This window comes from Canis lupus, chromosome 25 (genome assembly GCF_011100685.1).
Source record: "Canis lupus familiaris isolate Mischka breed German Shepherd chromosome 25, alternate assembly UU_Cfam_GSD_1.0, whole genome shotgun sequence".
Classification (NCBI taxonomy): Eukaryota; Metazoa; Chordata; class Mammalia; order Carnivora; family Canidae; genus Canis; species Canis lupus.
The window spans coordinates 37,976,329-37,998,629 of record NC_049246.1 but is presented as its reverse complement, the minus strand read 5'-3'; the positions used below and the strand labels follow the sequence as shown (position 1 = coordinate 37,998,629).

General features: G+C 36.0%; 1 protein-coding gene across 5 annotated transcripts in view; it reads left to right on the top strand.

Moving 5' to 3' along the window:
• The window catches only part of CUL3 (cullin 3), an 89,821-nt gene that overhangs the window by 14,331 nt on the left and 53,189 nt on the right, over window positions 1-22,301 (top strand). For 3 of the 5 annotated variants that reach the window (XM_038573952.1, XM_038573951.1, XM_038573953.1), the window contains exon 2: window positions 5,507-5,704. The exons of 1 other annotated variant lie outside the window; for it this stretch is intronic. In XM_038573952.1, coding sequence (XP_038429880.1) covers window positions 5,507-5,704 — 198 coding nt within the window. Of the gene's footprint in view, window positions 1-5,506; window positions 5,705-6,986; window positions 7,050-22,301 lie in introns of those variants that run through there. One more of the 5 variants, XM_038573955.1, reaches the window with a different exon arrangement.

Below are 22,301 nucleotides of genomic sequence, written 5' to 3'. Positions count from 1 at the left end.
GAGAGCTAGATTTTAAACATGCCTGTGATGCTTGAGTTTGTTTTTTAAATGGTGATTCTGAGAAAGATAGATTCATAGAGGTTATTGGAGTTCATGATAGTTGGAAGGCTGTCATGGTGATCTTGATGCAAGTTTTAGGACAAGAGTATGTAAGGTGAAAGAATGGGAGCATATTTGAGAACTATTTTGGGCTTATGTTAGCACTTGATGATTGAATGAAAAGGGGACGAGAGATGAAAAGTTAGAGCATATGATTCTAGCATGTATAACTAGGTGGCTTGTGAATTAGAGAATACAGAAGCAAGTTATGTGTGTGTTTTGAGGATCACTTTAGTGGGGATTTTGGACTTGATAAATTTGATCTGTATCTAGAGCATTTTGAGATGTGTCCAGCAGGCAGTTGAATAAAGTAGTTTTAGACTTTGGGGGAATATCTGGGCAGGCCATACAGATTTGGGAGCAATTAGCATATAAGTCAATAATTTATTCTTAGAGATGTGGGCCAAAGTTCTTGGGAAATCTGATAAAAGCACAGGAATCCTCATCCAGGAAAAAAAAAATGCACACATTATATTTGCAAAATTTTGTGTACAGTTTTAGAGGCTCCAGAATCTCTTGCTAATCTGGTGTCTTGTAAATTTTAGAACTTCAGATGTGTGGGTAGTAATTGTAACCATGACAATGATGGAAATGCATAGTGACCCAGTGTAAAGTGAAAAGAGCCAAGGACGGGACTCTGGGGATTAAAATGTTTTAAATGGCACTGGAAGAATACGAGATAGGAAGTAGGGAATTGTGTTTCTAAAAGAAGGCTACATTATACTGACTTGCATTTAGCCTACTTGTACTCTTTCGTACTCTTGTTTTTATCTCGCATCTGTTTGTTTATTAAGCTTGAAAAGTTATTTTTTTCCTTCTGACAGTTGATGCCCATTGATGACAGTTTAAGAGAGTCTTTCATTGGACACTTTTCATTAGTCGGCATGTGAAGGATTGTACTGTGCCCTGGGCTGGGCTAAATTCTGACATTCTTACTTAATCTTCGTGATAGTCCTTTGAGATAGATACTGTTATTAAACCTACTTTACAAGAGAGGAAATGAAGATTTTGAAGAGTTAAATTTGCCCAAGGTCACATGGCCTTTTAAATTAGCAAAGCCATGACACAAACCCATGCCTTCTGGACAGCAAAACTTATATTCTCTACTAGTATATACCACATGATAATCAGAGACTCACACTGTGATATTACTATACCGTATTAGCAGAATGTAATGTGAGTCCAGCAGTTTGGACTAGATTTGGGGATGTATAAATTCTAGTCTCTGCTCTGAGATTTGGGGTAAATCATTTAATGTCTCTGGGTCTATTTTTTCATTTACTTGAAAATTTTTATGCCTAAACATTGCTGTCCTGTGGCTCCATATCTGCCCTGCCCTATATAGCATGAGTACTGAGGAAAATACTCCGTAGAATCTTGGATTATAAAACAACTCTTGATTTATATATGTGAGAAATGATTTATTATAATGTTAAGGTTATTTCTACAGTATTCGAAATCTCTTGGTTTATGTTTTTAAAATTCTTTAGTTTCTATTAAGTAATTCGTGATGGGTAGGGATCTTATTGTACATTTTCCAGCTTTCATGGGATCTTATTTTATAGAGCCTGAAGAGATCATTTGAAGTTTTGCTCAACTATTAGTAATATAGTTACTCTGGAGTTGATAGTCCACATTAACTTTGGTCTTTCTCTGGAATTGTTTTGAATGTTCTGCTTTATATGTTCATTGTTTAATGTCAAGAGATGGTGTCTTAGTCTGCTTTTTTATAACCCCTGCATGTGCTGCCAGCAGACTAAAACCATATTGCACGTATATGAAGTACTTGAGACCATCATTATCCTATGGACCTGAATCTTTTATTTGTGAAAACTTAGGAACAGCTACATCTTATTTAAAATATCTTATATGAATGGCATCCTACATATCAGGGTATCTGATAAAAATAAGATAGTAGTTTGGACGTAGAGATAAATTCTCTTAAGGCCGTTTCAGAAAACTCTTTAGTAGATTTGGGATTTGAGTAAGATGTAAGTAATAAAAAAGAAGTAGTTATTTTATAGAATTCCTTCTAAGCACTCCAGAAAAGATTAGAATAATAAGACTATTTGAGTCATCTGCTTAAGAATCTTCTATGACTGAAATTTGAGCTTATATATTATTGCTAGGGTAACTGAAAGAACTATTTTGCCTATGTATATTCTATATTCCTTACTCTTTCACATTCATACCCATTGGACATTGCTTGGAAGGAGTGTGGTATTTTTCATAAACCACTTTATTGAGACTTGATGGACATAAAAAAGCTGTACGTATTTAACATATGCAACTTGACGAATTTAGAGGTAAGTATTCACCTGTGAAGCCATCACCATCATCTATGCGATAAACATATTCATCACCTCCAAAAGTTTCTCCTACTCTTCTTTGGAGAGGATTCCACTAGCTCAGTAATTGATGTCCAGTCCAGGTCAGAAATATTTGTGAAGCTGATGAACAATTATTGCGATGTTTCCCAGGTTGTGAATGCAGATCATGTGGCAAAAAAGCAGCTCTTTAGTCATAAGGAATTAGCAGGAAATCATTCCATCAACAAGTATGACTGTCTGTTATATGCCACGTGTTACTTCAGTAGCTGAGGGATTCTGCAGTGAAAAAAAATCCCTGCCTTCATGGAGCTGACATTTGGATGGGAGGAGAAAGGCCAGGAAATGAAATAAGGGAGGGGAGAAAAAGCAATCTGAGATTGGAATTTGGGGGTGAATTTGTAGGAGGAGACTGCTATTTTAAATGGAGTGGGCAGTTAAAGCTTCATTTTATGGTGATGACTGAACAGTTTTGAGGTTGATAAGGTGAATGAGCCATGCAGATACCTGAGGGAAGAACATTTGAGAGACAGAATAGCAAATGAACAGATACCTTGAAACAAACCTGTTTGGCATACTCCAAAGAATAGCAAGGAGCCTGGTGTGGCTGGACCAGAGTGAGCAAGGAGGAAGAATAGGTGAAGTCAGATTATCAGATCAAATAATGTTTTGTAGTTTATAGAAGGACCTTAACTCCAAGAGAAATGAAAAGTCATTTGAGGGTTGAGAGCAGAAGAGTGACATGATTTATGTTTTTAGAAGGTCACCGGTTGCTCTATAATAGGGGGACAAAAGCAGTAACAGACCAGTTAGAGGCTGTTGGAATACTCTGAGAGATGATGATAGTTTGGACGAGGCTAGTAGTAGTGGAAGAGGTGAGTAGGAGTTGGATTCTGGGTACATTTAGGAGGTAGAGACAACAGAATTTCCTGTTGAATTAGAATCAAGGTGAGGGAATAAAGGAAATTACAAACTTTTTGGCCTTAGCAACTGGAAAGATGGAGTTGACATTTGCTTACTTGGAGGACTGCAGGGGAAGCGGACTTAGGGGCAAAGATAAAGATTTCTGTTTTGCACTTGGTATGTTTGCGATGCCTAATAGGTATTCAAGTCAAAATATTGAAAACATGGCTGAATATAGGACTCTGTATCAAGGAGAGAGGACCAGAGTATATAAATTTTGAGGTTAACTTAAGCTATGAGCATAGATGAAATCGCCTTCACCTGAAAACAGTTGTGGCTACACAAAAAAGTTCAGGTTTGGAGGTTGCTGTGAGGAGAAAGAACTGGTAAGCGGACTGAAATAGGAACTAGAGGAATAAGAATAAAAACAAGAGAATTGTAGTCCTTGGAAGGCAAGTGAGGAATCTGAAGGAGGAGTGATCAGCTCTTCAGTTGCTGCCAGATAGGTCGAGAGTGATAAGAACTAAGACTGACCATCTAGATTTAGCAGGATGGAAGTCACTGGTGACCTTGAGTCATTTAAATGAAATGGTAGCATTGATGAAAGCTTTATTGGAGTAGATGCAAGAGATAATGCAAAAAATGAGACTTGGAGACAGTGAATATAGAAATGTCTCAAGGCCTGTGATTTTTGCTGTAAGTGGAAAAAGACAAATTGGATAGTATTGGAGAAATAGTGGGTTTGTGAGGATTTGTTTTTAGGATGGGAAACTGATGATTTTGAATGTGGGTGGAAATTGTCTAGCAGAGAGGAAAGAATGTGATGATGCTGAGAAGGGAAATTGATAGGAAGGTCCTTGAAAAGGCGAGTTGGGATGGAACTAAACATTCTGTATACATATCATCTGGAGTCACCGCAGATTATGGTTCTGTAGGTTTGTGGTAGAGCCTGAAATTCTGCATTTTTAATAAATCCTTGATGATGCCTGTGTTTCTACTCCCTGTCTAGTTTGAGTATAAGACCTTAGTACTTTGAGCACGAATACAGTAGAGGTAGTATACTACGTAATGAAATTGGTCAACATGGTCGGGGTTTGTGCGTTTTCAGATTGTTTCTGTTTTCTGTAGAACAGGAAGCAAGTCATTATCCTAGAGTGAGGACAAAGGAGATGGTATAAAATCATCTAGGAAGGTAGAATCATTAGTCTTGTAGGATTATTGGGTTATACTCAGAACCCATTGTGGTTAGTGGTAATGAATTTAAACTGAGGTGTATTGAATATGAGTGTGGCTACACATGTTGGTGCGTGTGATGAGTAGGTGTGTAGATGGGGTTTAGAATGACAAATATTTTGGAGGGGTGGGGGGCAAGTGTTTCATGGGTGTATGCGAGGTAGCTACAAATAATGAACTGTGGAATCTAAATTGGGAAAGGAAGAAAATAAGAATGCTAGGTTAAACAGAAAATGTGGGCTTTTTTTGTTTTGTTTTTAATGGCAGGTCTTCTTCCAATCTTTAATTTGCTAGGGAGCTCTATAAATCTTCAAGAGAGGAAAATAGTGTTCATGTCCTCATTTTTTTTTTTTTTTTGGTAAAGATTTATTTATTTTAGAAAGAGTGCTGGGGAGGGCAGGGAGAGAGGGGGCAGAGGGAGCTGGAGAGAGAAACCTAAGCAGACTCTGTGCTGAGTGTGGAGCCAACATGGGGCTCAGACTCACTATCCTGAGATCATGACCTGAGCCGAAACCAAGAATCGGAGGCTTAAACCACTGTGACACCCAGCCACCCCCTAAATATTTTTTTAAATCAAGGAACTCTTTCTGTCTCAGTATCTCTCTGAGCCTGTATTCTACTAAATAAACTAAGGAAAAGATGTCTTACACTTTCGGCTAAAGCAAGTATTAACATCGGTGATTATGATTTCATTTAAGTTGGAGGGCATATGAGAAAGGAGGGAGGTCTTAAATGATTTCTTAAAAATTGCTCTGTCAGCTCTAAAAACTATTTTTATATGTATCCCTTTATTTTTGTTAAAGTAGACTGTTAACATCCGTATAAGTCATGCAGATTTATAATCATAGCCATATAACAAAATAGTTACTATATGGACAAATACAAGAAAGATTTTCAACCATTGGTGTTTTTTTTTTTGTCTCTTTTTCTCTCGGATATTACAGATGACCATGGATGAAAAATATGTAAACAGCATATGGGACCTTCTGAAAAATGCAATTCAAGAAATCCAGCGTAAGAATAACAGTGGTCTTAGTTTTGAGGAGCTCTATAGAAATGCTTATACAATGGTTTTGCATAAACATGGAGAAAAGCTCTACACTGGACTAAGAGAAGTTGTTACCGAACATCTCATAAATAAGGTATCCAACTTTAAAGGACTATTGCTAATTATATGGAATCTAGGAAATCCTTTATATACTATGTTGTACTTTGACTAGAAGTATTAGTTTTAAAGGCTTCAGGAAACCTATAGAAATAGTAATCAACTAATGGCTGTATTATAAAACCTACTTAAAACTTAAATCAGCTAAATCAGAATTTTTTATAATTGAGGGAAAATGAAGTTTGTGATTTATGATAAATAATTATCTGTAATCATAATTAAGGAAACAAACTTTGACTAATTTTTACAAATAGTTGTTTATTAATATATGAATTAGAGATCATTTTTTCCTTAAAATGCTTGACCAGTCAGTCCATTTTATCTTTCTTTACTTTCTATGTATATACGAAAATAAAGTAAAACTACATTGTTTAAAAAATACCATCTTAAGACTTTTCACCAGTTGAAATTGACTTACTTTAACTGAGTTCTATAGTAAATGTGAATTAAAAACAAAAAGATTACTCTTGGGCTATTAAAATTATAAAATGTTTCTTAGGTTCTAAAGAGATGTTTTTGCTATTTTAAATAAATGCTTAGATAGCGCAAACTCTTCTCTTGCAAGTATGTCTTGCTTTAAGATTGTCAGATAAAATGTAAAATACCACAGATGGATAAAAACTCAGAGTTTTTGTGTGGTATTAGGGTGCTTGTTTTTTAAATTTTTATTTTGAAAAAAATGGAAAAGTTGTACCAGAATAGTACAATGATCTTTCGTATTATAGATATACCACTTGTTAACATTTTGTCACATTTTTCCTAATGTTTCTATTGATAACTTGTAATTATTACTATTATTGGTATTACGATTATTGCTGAAGAATTAGAGAATAAGTTTTAAATTCATTTCCCCTGAAACACTTAGGGATGTTTCCAAGAACCAGGAAATTCTGTCACCTAACCAAAGAATAATGTTCAAAATCAGGCAGTTTAACATTAGTATAATACCGTTATCTAATACAGTCCACATTCAAATTCATCAGTTGTTCTGTGTAGCAGTGATGTCCTTTATAGCAGTTTGTTTTCTGATCCAGGATCCAATCCAGGATCACACACTCAGCTCCTCAGCTTTTGGTCTTTCAGCACATTGACATTTTTGAAGAGTATAGGTCAGTTGTTTTGTAGATTGTCCCTCGGTTTTTGGTTTGTCTGATTGTTTCCTCATGACTAGTTTCAGGTTATGCATTTTTGGCAGGAATAATACATAAGTGATGTTGTGTCCTCAGTGCATCACATCAGGAGGCACATGATGTCAGTTTATCCCATTATTGGTGATGTTAACTTTGATCACTTGGTGTCCGCCAGATTTCTCCACTGTGAAGGTACCTTTTTTCCCTTTGTAATTCATAAGTAATTTGTTCAGATATATTTTGAGACTGTATAAATATCCTGTTCCCCAAGGATGTTTCATGTGATGTGCTAGCATCCATTGATGATTCTTGCATGAATCATTATTATTAAGGTGGTTACAAAGTAGTTACTTTCTATTTCTACTATTCCTTCCGTAATTTCTTTCTCTTACATGGGATTACATAAGCAGGTAGCTAGTATCTCATGAAGCAAGGTGATTGTGTTGTCCTGCAATCAACAGTTTCTTTAGTACTTACTCTGCACAGCGTTATAGGAAAATGCAGTGGATGCAAAGAGATAAGATATCCCTTGTTTATACTGTGATGTGAAAGATGTTGTAGACATTTAGATAACAGTGTGAGGCATTATATAATTAAGTGGCAAATGAATCGAATAGGCAATAAATGGATTGTAATGAGGGAGAGATTACCCTGGGCTGTAAGATTTCATGGGAAAGTATCAAATTGAACTGAGCCATGAAAAATTTGGGATATAAGTGAACAATGTGGAAGGCATTCCAGGATGGCAGATGTCATGTGATTATACAGAAATATATTGGGTACATTTAGGTGGTAAATAGAGTGTGATTGAGGTATATAGTAATTTATGGGGATTAGTGGATTCTAATATAAGGATGGCTTGGGAACAGATTGGGGAAAAACTTGAATGCCAAGCTAAGGAATTTGGACTTAACAGAGGAGGTTTTTAAGTGGATGATAATGTGATAGAATATTTTAAGAAGATTAAGATGAAAATGATACAAATGTAGAATTGGGGAGATGTTTGCTAGCAGCTGGGGAGGACCTGGAAACATTTGAGTAAAGTGACAGTCTATAAATGAATGGCTAGAGGAGATAACAAATTTTGTTTTAGGTAATATTGGAGATTTTTATAGTTGGAAGGTACCTTAGAAATCATTTTGTAGTGGGGAAATTGAGTGTGAGATCATCATAAAATGCTCAGCTGGAAATATCCTGTGTTTAGAGATATACAGATTTAGAGCCTGAGCAGGAACTCAAACTGAAGATCAGGATTGGATGTGTGGTAGCATGTATTCTGAGGAAGAAGTATTGGAGTTCAGAGAACAAAAATCCTAGAGCCAAAGGATGAATCTTCAAAAGCAAACTATGGTATGTAGGTGGGAAATGAAGAAGACTAATTTAAGAAACATGGCATCAAAAGAAAGAGGAAATGTGGAGTGGGAGAGTTTTGCTTAAAGCTATTGAAGGGGTGAAGATTATAGCAACTGTTTTCTTGGATATGGAGAGAGTATGGAATTGAGAACAGTAAAGTAAAAGTAGAATAGAAGCATTTGCCAGAGGTTCCATAGTGAATATGGTAGAGGTCACAACTAACTCTTACTTAGCATTTCGATGTGCTAGGTTCAGTTTCAGTGCTTTTACATGTGTTAATGGTCACAACCAAGTGAGCTGGAGAGCACTATTCTGTTTTACAAGTGGAGAAACCAAGGCACAAAGAATTAGTGATTTGTCCAGATTGACCTAGCTAGTAAGTGGCCTAACTGGAACAGTATTCGGGCAGCGTGGTTTCAGGCTGAGTCCCTGACTCCTCTTTAGATCTGCTCCTGAGGCATAATGAATGGATCAAAATGAAAAAAACATGCTGAAATTGAGGATGCAGGAGGGACTTCACATCAGTTGGATCAGTGTTTGTAAAGTTGTAGTCTTTTAAATTCTAGTTCTTGGTTTACTTATAATTAAAATGAAGGAGCTAGCAGTAATATCTCCTGAGATTCTTTAGTTCTAAAACTATTACAAATCTAATAATTAAGCCATGCATCTTCTGAAAATGAGATGAAGAGATTTGGAGTAGCCTTTTTTGGGAATATACTAAGGAATTGGCAAGTGAGGAAAAAAGATAGCTCAGTAGGAATTGGCCTGAATGTGTGATTCGCCTTTTTTGTTTGTTTTGAAGCATTGCTTTGCACCTTGGGCACAGTTGCAGAAAAAACATCTGTACTTACACGCTGTGTTGAAAATTGGCTCATTCAAAAAGTAAGGAGAGGAGGGGATACCAGAGTGGGAAGTCCGTGTTTAAGTGATTTTTGGACTCAGAAACATGGTTAGGTAGAAATTGAAGTCATGTGAACAATAATTCTATGGTAACTGTAAGAGCTTCAGTATATTTGTGAGTTGCTAAAGTGGTCCCATATCTAAGGTTAACTATAGGCAGTTCCTATAATATGTTCCAAAGAACATGAATTCAAGTTAATGGTGCTGAAGAAATTATATACACTAAATTCTTTTTATTTTTCTTATATAGGCATTAGTGATACATGAGCAGCATCTGAAAATGTTAATTTTTTTTTCCACGAATGCTCATTTGACCAGTTTTAACTAGGAAATGTACCAATATCAGTATATCTAATGATTGGTTTCTTTATTTCAGTTGAATTAAGTCTTTTAACCTCAGGTAGTGTCTATGCTTTCATTTTTGTGTCTTTCATTTATCTTCATTCTTACGAAAACTTTTAATAATTGTACAAATATGGTACTACCCCCCCCCCAAAAAATACAATACTACTCTATGAAGGGGGGACACAGCCCAAAGAAATTTGTTAACTGACAGGCAGAGCCATCATATAGTAGCCTAAATGTGCTCTGATGTAGGAAATCTCCCGTTTTTTCCTACCAGATGTACAGAAGTGTGGTTTGCATGAAAATTGATATTGGTATTGACTTGTTTGTATATTGTACTTTCTGATTGGAAGGTGAGAGAATGGGTTAGGGTTCTGGGGTATGAAAGTAGCCATCTTCAGTTCACAAAACGTTTTCCTTTTTGTGGTTCTGAAAGCTTTACTGTGTGGTCTAGTCATCAGGCTTTTTTGTTGTTCACTGTGCTTTTAGCACTTTGCTGAACTATGTAAGCAATGATACTTCTTTTAAATCAGTTATTTTCTACTAAAGTGTACATTTTAGTGCTATGGTTTATAGGTAGCCAGAACCTATTTTTTTCACGTTGAGGATTCAAATGAAATACAATTTTTATGCAGAATCAGTTGCTAGTACCCTGGTTGTAGTATGAGAATAGTAAACATCTGAGCAACACCTTTGGTGTAAAACAGAGTGGCACAGACTATCAGGGCAGATGAATGGAGGAACTTCTCTGAGATGAAAGTAATTGATTGTTGGCTTTATTTATTTATTTTTAAAGATTTTATTTATTTTATTCATGAAAGACACAGAGAGAGGCAGAGACACAGGCAGAGGAAGAAGCAGGCTCCATGCAGAGAGCCTGATGTAGGACTTGATCCCAGACTCTGAGATCACGCTATGGGCCCAAGGCAGGCACTAAACTGCTGAGCCACCCAGGGATCCCCAGATTGTTGGCTTTAGAAGTGAGTTCACAAAATTGAAGAAGACCTAGAAAAGCCAAATGTTTTTCTCTTACTTGATGGTAGTATATTCTTCCTACCTCTAGAAGAATGTTCCCTTTGAGGAAACTGAGACCCAAAGGAACTCAGTGAATTTCTCTAGACCACACAGCAAAACTTAGATAGTGATATGGGTAGCGTTTGTGCCTTGCTATAGGAAAAAAAAAAATCTCATTTTAGTAAATATGAAAACATTTCAGAATTCACAGGGATTACCTTTTCTTTAACATTTGTTCCTAAATAAAATAACTTTAAAAGTGTGGTTATAGGGGATCCCTGGGTGGCGCAGCGGTTTGGCGCCTGCCTTTGGCCCAGGGTGCGATCCTGGAGACCTAGGATCGAATCCCACATCGGGCTCCTGGTGCATGGAGCCTGCTTCTCCCTCTGCCTATGTCTCTGCCTCTCTCTCTCTCTCTGTGACTATCATAAATAAATAAAAATTAAAAAAAAAAAAAAGAAAAAGAAAAGTGTGGTTATACTAGAGAAAAAAAATCTTTCTAGTTTTAAGGATTTTAAATTTTTTTAAGATATTATTTATTTGAGAGAGAGAGCGTAAGTGGGGTGAGGGATGGAGGGAGAGGCAGATTCCCCACTGATCAGGGAGCCAGATGTGGGGCTTGATCCCAGGACTCCGGAATCGTGACCTGAGCTGAAAGCAGACGCTTAACCTACTGAGCCACCCAGGTGCCCTGAGGATTTTAATATTACAGATAATTTTCTCAAAAATAACCATATAAGACTTATTATTACCTTATTCCACATTCAGAAGTATGTATTATTTGCCAGCGTCTGACTTAAGTATATTCATTTGATCCCTGTACTCAGAGAACAGCTAAACAAGTAAACAAATGTTTAGTTATTATGAATCATGAACAGGACACAGTGATAGAGAAAAATGATGTGGGCAACTACATAGGGCAAGAAAGGGCTTTTTGAGTAAAAGGAGACTTGAAGAATAAGAAGGTGCTCATGAGAAAAGTGGGTTGCAGAGCATTCCAGGAAAGGGGGGATGGCTATAGAACATTTTTCTTTACAGGACCAGGTAGTCAATATTTTCAGCTTCTTAAGCCATATATTTTCGGTCATCAGTTCCTCAACTCTTCTATTGTAGCATCAGAGGAGCAATAGACCATATGTAATGAATGAATGTGGCAGTTTTCCAATACAACTTTATTTTAAAAAGACAGCAGGCCATCCTTTGCCCAGTCCCTGGAATAGAGAAATTGAAAACAAAGCCTGTTGTGAATGGGGAATTAAATATTGAGAGTGGGGAAGAATGGGACAAAGATGAGGTTTGAAGAGAGACATTGAAGGCCATAGTATAAGGGTTTCATAATTATATGTACGTTAGGAAGCCATTCAAGAATTTTAAGCAAGACAGTGACATGATCTGATACAGATTTTTAAAATATTACTCCAGTTGCTGTGTGATGAATAAATTAGAGGGCCCAAGAATGGAAGTGAGGGGAGTAGGAAGGAATAATCCAGTAATTCAGGAGAGAGATAATGGTGATTTATACCAGTGTAGTGACAGTGGGAATAGAAGATTTCAGAGTCAGGATACTTTGAATGTAGAAAGATTGTTACTTCTGAATAGATTGATTGGGGAATGAGGAAGAGAAAATCCAAGATGACTTCTAGGTTTTTGGCTCTCTGACAACAAGGTGTTTCCATTTTTTAAATTTAGGTTTGGGGTAGAAAAAGGAACTCAGTTTAAACAGGTTAATTTTAAGATGCCAATGAAATTGGATATGCAAATCTAGTTCTGAGAAATTTGGACTGGAAATATAAATTTGGGGATCGTGAGCATATAGATGGTGCTCAAAGCTTTGGAAGTAGTTGAAATCACACAGAAAAGAGAAATGAGGAATTTAATCGTGAGAAATTAAAACATTTCAGGTAGATTTGAGGATTGCAGTGGAAACCAGAAAATGGCCAGATTCAGCTCTGACTTTGTTATAAAATACTTTAATGTCAGCATTTATTTAGCAGAGTTGTGGTTTTCATAACCATTTTGTTTATCTGTGTTTGTGTATGTGTTTAATGGCTCTCTAAAGGCCATTTTAAACTTCAACATAGTAGTGCTAATCAGTTTTGTTTCTTGTGTGTAGGGTTAGGTAAGGATGGAGCTTTTTTTTTTTTTTCCTCCTTCAGCTTTATTGAGGTTTACCTGACAAAATTATAAGATATTTAAAGTGTCTTGTTCTATTTTTTGGAGTCTTTACAAAGATTCCTTTTTGGGATTTAAACTTGACAAGATGTTTAAGTTCATAGTAAGGTAACTGAGGACTTGCTTTTGCATCTTCTGTCTACTACTGAATACTTCATATTTAATGAAAATATCTCTTTGGGAGGAAGGCAGAATAAGGGAGCTTGATCTGCTCACTTTTCATTCATTTACATAACTTCCTATCGAGGACTTCTTATGTGGTAGGCACTGGTCTAATAATTTAGAAGTTACTGCAGTAGAAAAAATACTGGGTAAAAAGTAGGGAGAACTGGGCTTTAGACCTAATTCTGCCACTAACAGTCTTGAACAAATTACTAGACTTTTCTGGATTTAAGATTATTAATTTATAAAATGAGATTGGCATTGGTTTTGTTCACTTAAATCAGCTTTAAAATTATATAATGATTATGTGTCTTGATAATTTTGGTTTTTTAAGACTGAGGAAGATTATAGTTTTCAAGTTTACTGTTGTCCTTTCCTGTGCCACGATACATATTTAGAATAAAAACAATTTTTATTGGTTTGTTAAAATCAGAGGAGAAACTTTCTTTGGTTTTAATGTGGCAGGAACTTTATTCCAATTTTGCGATGCTTAATAGGTTTCTTAGATTTGCCTTGTGCTTAATTTTGTCTTCTCTCTCAAATTCTGACTCTATAGTAATAATTGAATAATAACATGGTAGCCTCATAAAGGAGCTAAATCTTGTGCTTTGAAAGTTTAAACAGAAAAGATGTTGACTTTTAGCTCTACTAGAAACAACTTCTTACTGCTAGGAAAGAACATTTATTTCAGTGGTTTTAAAAGTCTTTTTCTGAGCACTGGGTATTACATGTAAGTGATGAATCACTAAATTCTACTCCTGAAACTAATATTACACTATACTGTTAACTCACTGGAATTGAAGTAAAAACTTGAGATTAAAAGAAAAAAGAGAATTCATCCTATAGATATATTTAAATATGTACATAAAGAGTACTTACACTAATATTTATTGTAGCATTGTTATTTAAATGCTGAAAACTAAATGTTCACTAATAGACTATTGAATAAGTGGAATTATATCTGCACAATGAAAAAAAATGAAATCATCCATATATTTTCTTCTTCAAATAATCTCTTTGGGCGGAAGGCAGAATAAGGGAGCTTGATCCTGCTCACTTTTCATTCATTTAGAGAACTTCCTATCAAGGACTTCTTATGTAGTAGGCACTGGTCTAATAAGTATTTGCATTAGATCAAATGTCTTTGCCTTTGGGGAGCTTATGTTTTGGACTTAAGCATTTGAATCTGTGCCTAGTAATCTGGTCAGTTCTAAGCACTTTGTTTTACAGGTAGAGAAACTGAAGTTTTGAGGGAGAATAGTTTGACTTTTTAAATGACTTTCTTGTTTTAGGGTGTGTGTGTGTTAAACTGAAAAATCTTTTTTGTGAAATAACACCCTATTTTTTTGTGTGTAGGCTTTCATTTGCTGAAAATGATGTCTCTGTACAAGCTGTTTTTTCAACATGTTGATTTTTCTCCATTTTTGAAGGGAGAATGAGAAGAGCCAGAATTTTAAATATTATATTTATTCACCAGTAAATTAAAGTGTTTCTATGAGGGTACTAATTGCATGTGGAAATGAAGATGGTATTTCTTGGTAAGCTTTGGACTATTTTGTAAGCCAGTTACTTAATAGACAGCTTTTTTTTTTTTTAATATTTTATTTATTCATGAGAGGCAGGGACATAGGCAGGAGGAGGAGAAGCAGGCTCCATGCAGGGAGCCTGATGCGGGACTCGATCCCGGAACTCCAGGATCACACCCTGAGCTGAAGGCAGATGCTCAACCAGTGAGCCATCCAGGCGTCCCAAGACTTAGCTTTTTTTAATAAAGCTTTTCTTTATTGCTTTTCCTTTCTTTTTAGGCAAATGTGAATGAACGTAGAGGGTTTTTTTTTATGGCATTTATGTACAGAATATATTATAATGTTTGCAGTGAATTACAAAAGGATATTGATAGAAACAGGATAAGATTTTTGTTAGCAAAGACAGATTCGGTACAGAGGCCCACAAATATTGAATCTCCTGTGTTTCATCTACCAAAAAATAATTAAGACACTATGCTTGTCAGCAAGAATCTCCCAATTTTAGTGAGGTAATCAGTTTTGAAGGGGAATTATTTTGCTGAGGAATTCAGGGCAAAGTATAAAGAGGAGGTCACTTTTTTGTATATTTTTTTATTGGAGTTCGATTTGTCATCATATGGCATAACACCCAGTGCTCATCCTGTCAAGTGCCCCCCTCAGTTCCCGTCACCCAGTCACCCCAAACCCCTGCCCACCTCCCTTTCCACCACCCCTTGTTCGTTTCCCAGAGTTAGGAGTCTCTACTGTTCTGTCACCCTCACTGATATTTCCCACTCACTTTCTCGAGGAGGTCACTTTTGATGACCCTTAAAGAATTATTAAAGATTCATCATGTGATCAAAGGCAAAAGATAATCAAGAAAATGGCATGAATAAAAAAGGCAGGTAGGTGTGAGCATTGCCAGGTAAGATCATTGTAGATGGAATATAAAAGGCCTTAGATATGTTTGTTGGGAATGAGAGTGGTAAATTTGGTTGGACTAGGTTTTGAAAAACATTGTAGGGGATTTGGGTTTTATTCTGTGGTTGATGGAAGCCATTGGTTTTTAGTCTCCCAAAAGAGACTAGTGAAGATGGAATGAAAGATTTGGTAAGTATGCCATCCTCAGTGCTTCGTTGTTGCATATCTTTTGTTCTCCTGACATCCCTTTTCTCTAACTTAAGTTGTTGAAGGAAACAGGACCTATTACGAACCTATTACGTTGAATATTGGAGTTGTTGAGGGTGATGACAGGAAGAAGGCTGTCTGAGCTAGCAGTACAAGCCTTTTAATGAATATGATTTGGAAGAGTGACTTGAATATGAATAGAGTAATCCCAAAGAGGAAGAGAGATTGGGGATAAATGTAGGGAATAGAGTTTATTAGAGAGTTAGGAAGATAGCAGCCATAAGACAGGAGGGGCATAAGAAGTTGAGAAGTTGAAAGGATTCTACTTTGAAAGGACTGGTAAGAGAAATGATGTTGGGGAGAGCCAAGCGTAAGGTGTTAACTTTATTTGGTAAATTCACTCATGTTAAATATCAGCTATTCCCACTTAAATTGTTGCCTAAGACTATAAGCACTGTAAGAGCAAGTACCCCTTTCTGTCTTGTTTTCTGTTGTATTTTCTAGTGATGTTCTTTTAATATTTATTTTTTAAAAATATTGTGCAACCTAGGACCTGTTTTATTCATCTTTTTGTCTCCTTCATATAGTTGGCACTCAATAATTATCTATTGAAATGAATCTCTGAGAATACTACTAGTCAAATGGGAACCATGGTTTATATCTACCAGCTGCCAGATTCTATTAATTGCTGAATAGTTTAAGCAGAGTTATATCACCATTTTAAAGCACAGTAAAATTTGGGGGCTATATATCTCTCATTTTTTGAGATGAGTGGGCTGGGAGCTAGATCATGTGATCCTGTGGAACCATGGGGTTTTTCTTCCTCCATATTACTCAAGAGAACAAAAAGACTAGTTGCTGAATTGCTATGCTGTGTTCATGTTTTACTACTTATTCTGTCAGTGGCTTTGTTTAAAGTTTAATTACGGTACTACCACTATAATGGTTTTTAAAGTATATCTTTTGTCTTAACCATTGTGAACGTAATATTTTACAAGTGGTAGATAATTCCTGTCCTTCATTGGTATACTACTTTATCTTTCAGTATTCCTTTCCAGCCATTACGGTTTTCATGGCACTACTTTATACGCATCAGGAAATCCTGATTTTTCTGATGTTTATTTTTTTTAAAGTTAATATTTGAACTAAGAACGTATTTTTGTAAAATGATACCAAATCTAGGTGATTTCTTATTTCAACATGTAGCAAATATTCTTTATGTATGAAATTATAAAAATATGTTGTCCTAATTCCCACTGAGTGCCCCTGCTTTCAGCCTTATGATTCTATAGTGCTATTCATTGTACTCTACTTTGTATTAAAGTTGTATGACTGTGGGGATCCCTGAGTGGCTCAGCGGTTTAGCTCCTGCCTTTGGCCCAGGATGTGATCCTGGAGTCCTGGGGTCAAGTCCCACGTCAGGCTCCCTGCATGGAGCCTGCTTCTCCCTCTGCCTGTGTCTCTGCCTCTCTGCTCACCACCCCCTCCCCCCCCCCCCGTGTCTCTCATGAATAAATAAATAAATAAAATCTTTAAAAAAAAAAGGTATGAATGCTGATATTAGGCTCCTTTTCTCCCTTCCCCCATAAAGATTGTAAAGTGGCTGAATACATTTTGTATCCCCCCCCCATAGTGGCTAGCACCCTGCTTTGCTTTTTAGAAGTAATCATTAAATATCTGAATTGACAGTTTGAAGATTTTTATGTATTCTTTGGAATTGAGAGCTTCGTTTTGGTTGCTTAAAGAGTGAGTGGGGAAATACTGCCACTAGAAATTAATTTTATGTTGAGATTACAAGTGGTGTGCTCTTTGTAACATTCTTAAACTTGTATTACTAACTATATAACTCAATGTGTTAGTAAAATTGCAGAAGAATCTTCTGACAGCAATCAAGAAACAAGCTTTCCCTGTAATAGCTATATTACTGTTTTGTCAGTGGTACTTGTAGGATTCCTCTCATCAAGACTGCCACCTTTATTCTGAAAGTTAGTGAAAATAATGGGAACCAATACTGTCCGTCTAGAAAATATCAAGAGGGTAGTGAATTTTTTTAAAAAGATTATTTTATTTATTCATGAGAGACAGAGAGAGAGGCAGAGACACAGGCAGAGGGAGAAGCAGGCTCCATGCAGGGAGCCTGACGTGGGACTTGATCCTGGGTCTCCAGGATCACGCCCTGGGCTGAAGGCGGCGCTAAACTGCTGAGCCACCCGGGCTGCTCAAGGGCAGTGAATTTTCATCATTGAGGGAATCTATTAAGTGAATTCTTGGAAAGTTTAAGATGTCTACAAAAGTTAAGATTAATGCTCCTGAACTTAGCAGAATTTGTTTTGAAATACAGAAATCTTACGGTTGTTATATATTGAGAGAGAGCAACATCTATTTACCAGGCTTATATTAAATATACATATAATAGGATATTAACTGCTTTACAAACTCCTCAACTTATAGAGTAAAAGGATTCCTTCCAGTTAATGGAGAAATTTCTGTTTTTTAGCAGAAAGGAAAGCAAGAATCAAGTGGAAATTGGGAGTTTAGGAAATAAACTGTATAAAGTATGCAACCACGTGTGGTATATGTATGTATGTATGTTTTATGTCATGTTTATTAAAATCTAAGATACTTAATGTAGATACCTAGGATCCAAGATTGTGCATTTCTAAAAAGCTTCAGGGTGGTGGTGATAATGATGATAATGATGATGGTGGCAACAGTTTTGACCAGGATCCTGTTCTATGGACCACACTTTGTATAGTAGCAAGATCAGATATTTATGTGATAAGATTATGGTTGTAGTAAATGCTTATATGGCATTTACTGTGGGCTGGGCCTTTTTGTGAGCATTATTTATATACACGTTTTATCCACACAACAGCTCCTTAAAATAGGTGCTCTTATTATTCCTCTTTCATAAAAACTTGCGACACAAAAAAACTAAGTTACTAGCGGTTACATATCTACTAAATGTTGGGTCTGTGATTTGCATCAGGCAGGCAAACTTTCAGCATCTGTACTCCTTTCTTTGCTGCCACTATTCACTCTATGTGACTGTTACATAAAAATAGCAAAATGTTACACTATTTCTTTTTATAATCTTTGAAATCAGAGCTTTCAGGAGAAAGGGAAGAGCTATAAAGCTTTTAAAAAACTGTGTCAGATTAGGAGAGATACCTTCTATGCTCCATGGTTCCTAGGACTGTAGAGATTGACTTCTGTAGGTAGCCACTTTTATTGTAGGTAGCCACTTTTATTGATAGCTTTATGTCACATCATTCTGGGGTGATGAAAGGTTTTTGAGATCTTCAAGAATGACTCTTCAATGATATTCCTTGGAAGAATAAAGTTTATGTAACTGGTAAAATTTGTGAAGTGACAAGCCCCCAGATCATATGTACAGGACCCTGAAAAAATTCTGATATAAGTGGGAACTTAAATGCTATTTTTGATGTTGTAAATGTTGCATATTTATGTAAATAGTTTACTCAAGTGAAGTAATCAATATTTGCTTTAGAATTCAGAGCCAGATAGGTACTTAGCAGACATCCTGTGGCTCTCAATTTTTATTCAAACAATGGAAAATACCACTTTTAAAATCAAACAAAACCAATATAAGTCACCATTTACTCAGGGAAAATGGAGCCTGCCCTGCAGTGGTAGTAAGACATCTTGTGGCTCTAGTCCACCCCAGTGATACTATGAGTGAGACGAGTTACAGACCAGCTAGGTTAAGTAACTTACTCAAAGTCCTAATTAGTGGCTGCCCTGGAAAGTCTCAGATACTAATTTGATTGTTTTAACTTGTGAGTGATTGTTAAATACTACGTATTTCTAAGAGATTACATCTTTTAAAGTTTTAGTTTCTCTGTGATATTTTTTAAATGTTTTTTTTGTATAATTAGTGTGTGCTCCGTGTTATTCATGACCCACTTTGTGTTTTTAATACATGGTGTGTATTTCAATGCAAAATAATGCTACATGCAATTTTCTGTACTTGAGAGATTTGTCTATATTTGAATTAAATACTGTCCTGGGTTTTAAGACTTTTTAAGAAGGAAGGCCTTAATTTTCAGTAGTCCATATCATCATTAATTATATGGCTCATATCTAGTTTCAGTGGACTTTAGAGCTAACATCTTTATAATTAGTTTTAGCTGATGAATTTCTTTGTATTACCTAAACATTTAATTAGGATTGGCTGGCTGGGATTTTGCCCAGGCATTGAAACTTACAGGGTGAAAAAAACCTTTTAATTAATGATTTAATTGTGTGTGTTGGGGGCAAGGGTGGGGCGGGGGGAGACTGTGCAGATTATTAATGTCTTTTGACTCTCCAACCAGCCAAGAGCTCCTGGCCCAGTTTTGGCCTCCTTGTCAATCCATGAAGATACTTCGATAAGAAGACTCAAGGGCAAAGCCTGGGAGCTTGTAGGTCTTAGGCCTGCTTAGGGCTCTACTGTCATCCTCCTTTCCATCCTCCTCTTCCTTTGCCAGTATTTTGATTGATTTGAGGATGTGTTTCTTGCAGCTTCGACATTATCAGTGAATAGATTTTATCACAATGTTGAAAAATAAACATTTTTTTGACTTAGTAATTCCACTTTAATCTTTGCCTGGACGTAATTAAAAGGACAGGAAAAGCTATGTTACAGAAATGAAAAATGTAGTATTCTGCTAATTTGAATTATTCCAGAGTCATTCAGAAGTTGACACTCTTGAAGTAATTAACAATTCTTTCGTTGTTTGGCTTTCAGGTTGCTTTAAAAAAATTTAAAAAGATTTTATTTATTTATTTGAGAGAGAGAGAAAACATGTGAGCCGAGAGAGCACAAGCTGGGAGGTGGCGCAGAGGGAGAGGGAGAAGCAAAATCACTGCTGAGCAGGGAGCCTGATGCTGTACTCTATCCCAAGACCCAGGATCATGACTTGAGTGGAAGGCAGAAGATTGACTGAGCCACAGGGCACCCCTCAGGTTGCTTTTAAGAATAAACATGATGGCATCCTAGTTTATGCTTATGATATATAATAATAATAAAATGGCCCAACCTGAGAGTCATAATTGTTGCAAGTTTTAAAAAGTCAGTATCCATAAAATTAGCCTTTTATTTTCATGTACAGTTCAATGAATTTTAGCCCATGCATATAGATTGATAGAACTGCTGTCATGATCAATACAGAACATGTCTTCACCCCAGAACATTCCTTGTTTTTCCTTTATAGTCATATCCTCCTCCTGCCCCTATACCTGGCAGCCACTGATCTGTTCTCTCACTATAGTTTTGTTTTCTCAAGAATGTCATGTAAATGGAATAATACAGTCTGTAACCTTTTGAGACAAATATCTTTCATTCATCATAATTATTTTGAGGTTGAACCAAAATGCTGTATGTGTCTGTAGTTTGTTCCTTTTTATTGCTGAATGATAAATTCTGTTGTATGAATGTACCACAGTTTACATATCCATTTACCTATTTACTTGTTGAATGACTTTTGGCTTGTATGTAGTTTTTGTGATTATGAAGAGAGCTACTGTGAACATTCATGTGTAGATTTTATGTGAATATAAGTTTTCATTTCTCTAGGATAAATACCTAGGAGTGGGATTTCTGGGTCATATGCCAAACTTTTTCTACAGGTCTGCAATATTTTGCATTCCTATTAGCAGTGTATAAGAAGAGTTCTGGTTGCTTGGCACTTGGTATTGTCAGTATATTTTATTTTAGCTACTAAAGTGGATTTGTAATTGTATCTCATTTTTTAAATTTTTCGTTTTCTTAATGGCCAGTGCTGAGCATCTTTTTATGTGCAGAATTGCCTTTATATAACCTCTTTGGTTGGTGAAGTGTCTGTTCAAGTTTTTTTGCCCCTTTCTTAAATACTTTCTTTACTGAGTTGTAAGAGTTTTTATGTCTCTATATATGGCGATATATTTAGAGATTCTGGATACAGATCATGTGATATTTTCTCCCAGTCAGTAGCTTATTTATTGTTTTAGCAGTGTCTGTAAAATAGTTTTTAATTTTGATGAGGTCCAGTTTATCATTTTTTTCTTTTACAGATCTTGCTTTTTGGTGTTTTGTTGGCAGTTGCTTAAAATCTCAGATGAAGCCTTTTTCTTTGAATTACTATCATGCTTTGAAAATGATATAACTAGACATTTTTCTCCTAAAACAAAGGTTAATGTTGAATGTTAATTGTTCTTTAAAAAATCAGGACTCCAAATTGTATCAATATTATTAAAACTATACAAAAACATACTTGTGTTGAAGAAATCCTGCAAAGGCAAGGAACAGAAATGGCTAGTGTGTGGCTCTTAAATCAGTGGTTTCCTAATCCTGACTGTTGTATGAGAATCACCTGGGTAGCTTTAAAAAAGAGAGAGAGATTGTCTTTTCTTGGTCTTGGGTTTTTTAAGTCAGTTTTAGATTGATAGCAGAATTGAGGAGAAGGTGCAGACATTTCCCATATTTCCACTGCCTCCCCCACTATCAGCATCCCATGCCAGAGTGGTACGTTTGTTACAGTGACATATCATTATCCCCCAAAGTTCATAGTTTATATTACATTCTTGGTGTGTTGTACATAATGTGTTGTACATTCTGTGGACTTTAATGAATGCATAATGAAATGTATCTACCATATGCAATAGTTTCACTACCCTAAAAATCCTCTCTGCTCTGCCTATTCATCTCTCCTTCCACCCTAATGCCTGCCACCTGATCTTTTTCTTCTTTTAATTTTTTTATGATCTCTTTAGTTTTGACTTTTCCAGAATGTCATGGAGTTGGAATGATATGGTATGTAGTAGCATTTTCAGATTGTGTTCTTTTACTTGGTAATATGTGCTTAAGGTGCCTTTATCTATTTTC